The 8,538-nt window shown below is 41.3% G+C and overlaps 1 protein-coding gene across 3 annotated transcripts in view; it reads right to left on the bottom strand.

Moving 5' to 3' along the window:
- The window catches only part of Chchd6 (coiled-coil-helix-coiled-coil-helix domain containing 6), a 242,474-nt gene extending 242,264 nt beyond the window's left edge, over nucleotides 1-210 (bottom strand). For all 3 annotated transcript variants that reach the window (XM_010636346.3, XM_010636348.3, XM_010636347.3), the window contains exon 1: nucleotides 22-210. In XM_010636346.3, coding sequence (XP_010634648.1) covers nucleotides 22-108 — 87 coding nt within the window. In that variant the 5' untranslated portion in view covers nucleotides 109-210. The remainder of the gene's footprint in view (nucleotides 1-21) is intronic.
- Between the last annotated feature and the right edge of the window lie 8,328 nt (nucleotides 211-8,538).

Raw genomic sequence — 8,538 nt, 5'->3', positions numbered from 1 at the left:
GACCCAGGAGGCGGTGCTCACCCGGATGCCCTGCAGCACCCGGACCCGCTCCTCCTCGTCCATTCCGAAGGACACCCTGCGGCCCTCGCTGCTCTCGGTGCTCCCCATGGCAGGAGGCGGGCAAACAGGCAGGTAGGCAAGCGGGCGAACACGCGACCCAGCTCCAGAGCAACCAGGCAGACGCCGCACCGAGTACCTCCCTGACTCTGGCGGCCGCGACAAGAGCAACAAAACCCCGTTCTATTGGTCGGCGCCAGAAGCTTGGCCAATCAGGTTGCTCAAAGCCGCGGTGTCTTTTGGGAGTTGCAGTGCACGGTCAGGGACTGCGCTACGGAAAGCAGGGAGGAGATGGGGGCGTGACGGTGTGAACCTGGAGCTGGTGTTGGACAGAGGCAGAGCGCGCGGGTCCCGGCAACAGGGCTGGGAATGGCCGGCACTTGCTTGCGAAGGTCACCCTTGAAGCAGAGCCAGTGGCCATGATTGGAGGCTAGAGGACCACCGGGAGGCGGAGGGGTCACCCAGAGGCGAGCCTCAGCGGCAGATTGAGCAACATCCCCTGAGCGCCAGGCAGACACTGACCTCTCCCCATTGATACCATGACCAAGACTACGTCCTGCCTTCCTGAGGTGTGCAGTGCCATGAGGAAACAAAGCAGGAACAGGTAAGTACACTTACCGTGACAAACGCGGAGCAGCATCCTAGTGCCGTGAGAAGTTAAAAGCAGGAGGGCTCTTTTAATTTCTTTTCTGAAGAAGAAGCGTTTGAATGGAGACTTAAGGATGAGTGGGAGTTACCCAGAAGGTGGGGCAAGGACTTTCTTGGGGACCAGCAACTGCAAAGGTCCTGAGACAAGAACATGAACGAGGGACCATCCCATGGCTGGAAAATAAGGGAACAGAGGAGCCAGGGGCAATGAGGTTAGAGAAGCAGGAAGGGCGCAGGGTCTGATTAGATGGGGCCAGAGTTTGGGTTTTTAGTCTAAATGCGTAGCAACGTCAGTGAATGGTCCTAAGCGCTTAGAGGACTTTGTTCAAAGAGCATACATTGTGCCATGCTTCGGGGTGCAGGGTACTAAACATTGCGTTCATGCTTCTTGCAGAGGACCATAGTGTAATGGAGGATGCATGTGACTGCTCTTCACAACCACAGCTACCTTGAACTGAAGCCCCTTTCTGTTCTTCCAAGTTGCTGGGTAGCTTTAATTTGCCAAAGTGAGCACCAAGCTGAATTTTTGAATCTGGGGCTGGGAAGCACTGAATTGCTCTATAAAATGGCAAGAAATATTTGGAGCTATTTTGGCAAACTGGAAAGAAAGGTGTGAGGAGGAAGAGAGAGAGGGAGTGAAAGAGACCAGTGAGATACCCTAAGACCAAATAGCTCAGGGTGACTGTGCTGAGTGAGCAATTCCCGAGGTCAGGTGGCCAGAAAACCTTAAGAACCAAGATATCAGTTGGTTTCATTCAGAAAATTATTAATTTGCGAATCTCTCTCCATCTATTTCTTCCTTGTAAGCCAAGCCTATGTGGAAAATTCCAGTGTAAGTGATTTACTGAGAGTGCTCAAGAGAAGGGAGGTAAGGGAAGCAGGACAAGGTGAGAGGGAAAAACTAGGTGAAGAGCTCGCCCCATCTGGTCCTGCGCTTTCCTTTGTTAAAAGTTTTTGATTACTGATTCAATCTTCTTAATCATTATGCTGTTCAGACTTCCTGTGTCTTTATGTCAGTTTTGTTTGGTTGGCTGGGTTTTTTTTGATTTGCTTTTTGTATGGGGGATCAAATTTAGGACCTTGCACTTACAGGGCAGGTAGTGGCACCAATGAGCTAAATCCCTGGCCCATGACTCAGTTTTGATAGGTTATATCTTTCTGATCAGTTATCCATTTCTTCTAAGTTACCCCCTTTGCTATTAAATAATTGTTCACAGAAGTCTACTATGACTCTATTTCTGTGGTATCATTTGTAATGTCTCTGCCTTCATTTATAATTTTATCTAGTTGAATTATTTCTCTCTCTCTCTCTCTCTCTCTCATTATTTTAGCTAATTTTGTCAAATCCATTGATCTTTTCAAAAGCCCAACTCTTAGTTTTGTTTTGTTTTTAGTTTTGAGACAGGGTCTTACTATGTAGTTTAGTCTGGCCTTGAGCTCACTATTTAGCCCAGGCTGGCGAGGAACTCTCAGCAATCCTCCTGCCTCTGCCTCCCAAGTGCTGGGATTACAAGCATGCACCACTATGCCTGGCTTCACCTTTTCAATTGTCTTTCTAGTTCTCTTTCAATTATCTCTACTCTCATCTTTATTACTTCTTTCCTACTGCTCCCTTTAGGCTTTGTTTATTCTTCTTTTTCTAATTCCTTGAGGTTATAAAGTCAAAGTTAGGTTGTAGTTGTAAGTTTATTTATTTGAAATCATGTGTGTGTTTGTGTGTAATACAGAGAATGAAACCCAGGACTTTACACATGCCAGCAAAGTACTCTATCACTCAGCCCTAAAATTCTCTATTCTCAGCCCTAAAATTCTTTTTTAATTTGGGTATTTTTGGTATAAATTTCTCCCTTAAAATGATTTTGCTCTACCCTTTAAGGTGTGGTTGGTTTTTTTTTCCCTCAAGAAACTATTTTATTGGGCAAATGCAATGAACAGATACTTCACAGAGGAAGAAAGACAAATGGCCAACAAATATATGAAAATATTCAACATCTCTGGTCATTAGAGAAATGCAAATTTAAACAATGCTAAGATTCCTTATTACTCCAGAAAGAATGGCAATCATCAAGAAATCAAAACATAACAAATAACAGTGCGGCTGTGGTGAAAAATGTACCCTCCTGCACTGTTGGTGGTAATGTAAACTAGTACGACCATGATGAAATCAATATGGAGATTTCTCAAAACTAGAAATTCCGTATGACTTAGCTTCTTCCTTCTAGTTATCTTCCCCAAAGTGTTTAAGACATGATACTATAGCAATACTGTACATGCACACCAGTGTTTAGAGCAGCACAATTTATAATAGCTAAATTCTGGAAGCAGCCTGTATACCCATCAACAGACAGATGGATACAGAAAATGTGACATCTATACATAGTGGAATACTACTCAGCTATAAAGAAGGACAAATATGAGACATTGTAGGAAAATAGATGTACTTACAAAATATGTTGAGTGAAATAAATGAGATACACAGCTTAAATACCATACAGTATCTCTCATTTGAGTAAGGCAAAGTACAAAGCTAAGAGAAAAATAAAGGAAAAATAGAGGGAGACAAGGGGATGGATGTTTTACAGATGGGAAAGTGTTCAAGAGACTAAAGATGGGAGATGGAGGGGAAAGGGAAGAGGAAATAAGTAGGATAAAAGTACTCTATATACAAGAACCTGAAAACTTCAATAAATGTAAACATTATATGCCATAAACATGAACTAAGATTAATAACAGCAACAAGAATGAAATGGGGAAAGGGGAATTAGAGGCAAGAGGGATGGAGAGGGAAAGGAATTTAAAAAAGAAACAAGTTGTATAATGTACATGTACCCACTCCCTAAGATAATTGTAAACTGCATGTACTGCAAATGTGTACTAATAAAAACAAATAAAATTAAATTTAAAAACTATTTCATTTCTCTTTTGATTTCCTCCATGGTCCGTGGTATAATTTAATTTCCACACATTTGTGAATTTTCCAAAATATCTCCTATTATTAATGGCTGCTGTCACACTATCTGCCATATTTTGAATCTTAAATATCCTGCAGTGGTTCATGGGTTGGAAGCTTGGTCCCCAGGGAGATGCTATTAGGTGATGATGGATCCTTTAGGAAGGAGGGCCTAAAGAGAGGTGGTGGGTCATCGAGGATGGTCCTTAAGTAGAAGGGACCCCATCACCTTCCTCTTCTCTTTGGCTTCCTGGCCATGAAGTGAGCAGTTTTGCTCTGCCCTGAACTCCTCACTATGATGTACGCTTTGCCACTGGCCTAAATGCCATGAGCCCACCCAGCTTTGGGCCATAATTTCCAAAACAGTGATGCAACATACACCTTTTGTCTTTATAAATTAATGATATCATGTATTTGTTATGGTGGCAGAAAACTCACACACCATCAGAAAAAGAAATTATGAAAATGGTGCCATTTTCTTTTTTTTTTTTTTTCAGCTTTAATTGAGTTTATTGGTACATTTTAGGGATACAGTACAGTTACATTCATTGTTGGGATCTTGTCTTGGTTCTCATTTTTCCCCTTGTCCCTGCCCTCCCTTCACCCCCTCCTCCCATCCCCATCTGCCATTTTTTTTAAAAACTTAAAAGAATCACTTTAAAAAGAGGCATTTCTAAAAAGTACTTAGGAATAAATTTAATGAAGGAAGTGAAAGATTTGTACACTAAAAACTATAAGATTTTATGAAGGATATGATAAAAGACATAAATGATGAAATTAGTTCCCTGTTCATGGATTGGAAGAATAATTTTGTTAGTGTCCATACTACCCAAAGCTATCTACCAGTACAATCAATTAAAATCCCATTGGTGTTTTTCACAGAAATAGAAAAAAAAATTCACAGTAGCAAAGCAATCTTGAAAAAGGAATAAAGCTGGAGATAGCACACTCCCTGATTTCAAACTATATTACAAAGCCGTTGTAAACAAAACACAATACTGACATTCAAAGCAAAACAAGACAAAACAACATGTAATTTGGCTAGACCTGGTGGCACACACGTATAATCCCAGCTCTTTGGGAAACTGAGGCAGGAGGACCACAAGTTTGAGCCTAGCTGGGCAACTTAGCAATTTGGTGAAAACTTGTCTCAAATTTTTTAAAAGGGGCTATAGATGTAGCTCAGTGGAAAAGCCCTGGATTCAATCCCCAATAACACACATGGTACATAGACTAATAGAACAAAAGAGAAATTCCAGAAATAAATCCATGTATATGTCATCATCTAATCTTTTGTTTGTTTGTTTTTTGAAACCGGGTCTCACTATGTAGTTGAGACTGGCCTGGAACTCACTATGTCATCCAGGCTGGTCTCAAACTCACAGCAATCCTCCTGCCTCAGCCTCCCGAGTGCTGGGATTACAGGTGTGCACCACAGCACCCAGCAGTCACCATCTAATCTTTGACAAGTCACACAATAGGAAAAGTGAAGTCTCTTCGATAAATGGAGTTGGGAAGACTGTATATCTGCATACAAAAGAATGTGCTTGAATCCTTACACCATATAGAAAAATCAAGTAAAAATGGATTAAAGTCTTAAATGTAAGATCTAAAAACCATAGAACTCCTGTAAGAAAACTAGAGTTAAAGCTCCTTAACATTGGTCTTAGTAATTTTGTGGATAGGATACCAAAGCATAGGCAATAAAAGCAAAAGTGAACAAGTGAGCCTACATTAAAATAAAAGTTTCTTTGCATAGCAAAGAGATGATCAGTAAGTAAAATACAGTCTAAAGTGCCACAAGCAGCTTGGATGAACTTGAGACCTGAGCAGGGATGACAGGAAACCAGGTGGGACACAGCCCCCTGATGGAGAAACTGCAACCCAAAGCCCTGTCAGCATGTTTATTTTATACAGTTTCAAGAGTGTGTGTTCAGGGTGGTTTCAAAAAGAAACCTTTGTATTATGGTGATAATGTGGAAAGTAGGACATTCTCAAGGCTAGCTAGCTATGCTATGATTAGTTATCAAGAACACAGCGCTTCCCCTGCTCTCCCTCTTATTGCCTGAGCTAAAGGTCAGGAGCTGAGTACAAGAAGTGTCTTTGACTGCTTGATGTACTCAGAGCCAGGCCTTGCACATTACTCAGGGGTTCAGCTGAAGACCATTGGCTCAGTTACTTCCTACAGCTCTCCACACTAAGGAATGAAAGGAAATATTCACCAACCATATTTATGATAAGAAGTTAATATTCAAGATATTAACTTAAAGGCAAAATGCAATAACATAACCCAATTTAAAACTACAAGAAAGACTAGAATAGACATTTTTCCAAAGAAGGCATATAAATGGCTAACAGGTAAACAAAAAGTTGCCCAATGGCACTGTACATGTCAGCCTTTCCATGGCTGGAACAAATTATCTAACACCCACAATTTAAAGGAAGAAAGCTTTATTTAGCTCACTGTTCCAGGGGATTCAGTCCATGATCAGCCCGTTCCAAAGAAGAAACATTGTGGCAGAAGGGCATGGCAGAACCAAGCTGTTTAGTTGATAGCAACCAAGAAGCAGAACGGGGGAACAATCCCTAAGAGGAAGGGGCCAGGGACCAGGTACAGACCCCAAGATCTTGCCTCTATGACCTATCCAGACACACCCAGAAGTGTGTTTTGCTAATTCACCAGGCAGATCCTAAGACAGTCAAGTTGATAATTAAGCTTAATTATCACAGTCACTAATCGTCAGAGAAAATGCAAATCAAAACTACCATGCAATATCACCTCACATATGTCAGGGTGGCTATTATCACAAAGATAAGAGATAACAAGTATCGGCAAGGTTGTGGAGAAAAGGAAAACCTTGTCCACTGTTGATGGAAATGTAAATTAGTACAGCCATCATTGATTATGGAGGACAGTGTAGAGTCCCTCAAAAATTTAAATATGGTCCAGTAATCCCACTTCTGAATATATATTCAAAGGAAACGAAATCAGTATCGGTATGGTTCCTGCACCATATTCATTACAGCATTATTTATAATTCCTAGGATATAGAAAAAAAGCCTAATTGTCCATCAATGGATGAATCGATTAAGAAAATGTGAGAAAGATAGAGATAGATCAATGTGAATAAATATACCTCCAGCTTTCTATATTTATAACTATGTATCTCAGAATATTATTCAGCTGAAAAATGAAAAAAATCTTACCATTTTTGCCGACATTGGTTAACCTAAGGACATTATGCTAAGCCAAACACAGACAAATACCAACCATATTGTCTCACACATAGAATCTTGAAATTTGAACTCCTAGTGGAACAGTGGTTCTTGAGGACTGGGAACTGGGAAAAGTGGAGATGTATTGGTCAAAAGGTGCCAACTTTAGTTATAAGATGAACAAGTTCTTTGGATGTAATGTACAGCAGGGATGATGAATGTGTGTTAATTTGATTGTGATAAGGATAGCACAATGTATCAGTATATCAAATCATCACGTTGTACACCCTGAATATATATGATCCTTATTTGTCAATTAAATATTTTAAAAGACATGGTCACAAACTTTTCATATAAGATAAATAAGTGCAGAGGATGAAATGTACAGCATGATGACTACAGTTAATAATACAGTACTATATGTACTATGCACTTGAAATTTCCTGAGAGTGAATCTTAAGGGTCCTCGACATACACACACACACACACACACACACACACATGCACAATGGTAGCTGTGAGGTGATAGATGTGTTAAGTAACTCCACAGTGGCAATCCTTTTACATATATGCAGCTATCAATTCATCACATTATACACCTTAAATACACATAATTAGATTTGTCAATTATGCCTCAGTAAATGGGAGGGAATATGGTCAAAGCTGGAGACTCATTTCAATCTGGTCTCACAGGAGTTTGAGCACAAATTACATGCAGAAATGGCCCCACTGTGTGGCATGGGGGCTGGCCTTCTGTTTCCTGTGTCACTCGAACATGGCAGCTGAGGACAGTCCCCCAGAGAAGGGCACATCTGTGATCTCTCAACAGCCCACACCTACAGCAGCTGGTCAGTGGCCTCATGGACATCACACAAAGCCCAGGTGCAGCACTACCAGCATTCCCTCAGGATCAGATATTTTCACATCTCCCAGATATTTTCATGGCTTCTATGACTGACAGGGGGCTGTGAAACATGAGATAAGGGTTGGGTCTACTTCTGAGTTAGATGACAATGTAATTATCACACTAAACTGAGTCAGCGAAACAATACTCCGACCATGGTGTGGTGGCCTCGGGCCCTCTGAGAAATTCTTGAGGAGTCCTAGAATTTCACAAGCCTTAGAGTGGGGATTACGCACACAGCAGACCAAGTAAGCCCTGAGACAGCTCAGTAAGTTCTGTATCTCCTTTGCACAGATGAGAAAACCAAGATGCAAACAGGTGTAGATAATGTAACACCACAAATCCAAGGTAGCATAAGGTTATGAATAGAGGCAGTAAGGGGAAGGGAAATGGCGACATGCTCTTCATGAACTTGAATGCAGTGGCCCACGACCAAGTCACCAGGCTTCAACATTGTTCTAAGAGAGTCAGTACCCCAAGAAAACAGGCTCTGGAAAGGTACAGTGCAGTGGCAGGCCCACAACCCATACCCGCTTCCTTCTAGCAACCCCAGTTTCCTTCTTCCGACCATGTGCCTGCCTTAGGAAAAACGTCTCTGGGCTCCCTGTCCATACTTAGAACAATTAGAACATCAAGAATGATAGATGAAGTAAAGGCTGATAGCGCATTAATTTTTTTAATTCATGACTCTATTCTAATGAGAGGGAAAGAGAGGATTAAAAAAAAAGGGGTGGAAACTGTAAAAGAAAGCCAGCTAATAAAT

The sequence above is a fragment of the Fukomys damarensis genome, unplaced genomic scaffold (assembly GCF_012274545.1).
Source record: "Fukomys damarensis isolate Sample0158 unplaced genomic scaffold, DMR_v1.0_HiC HiC_scaffold_37, whole genome shotgun sequence".
Lineage (NCBI taxonomy): Eukaryota > Metazoa > Chordata > Mammalia > Rodentia > Bathyergidae > Fukomys > Fukomys damarensis.
The sequence above is the reverse complement of the archived record's forward strand: the minus strand, read 5'-3'. Positions and strand labels throughout refer to the sequence as shown.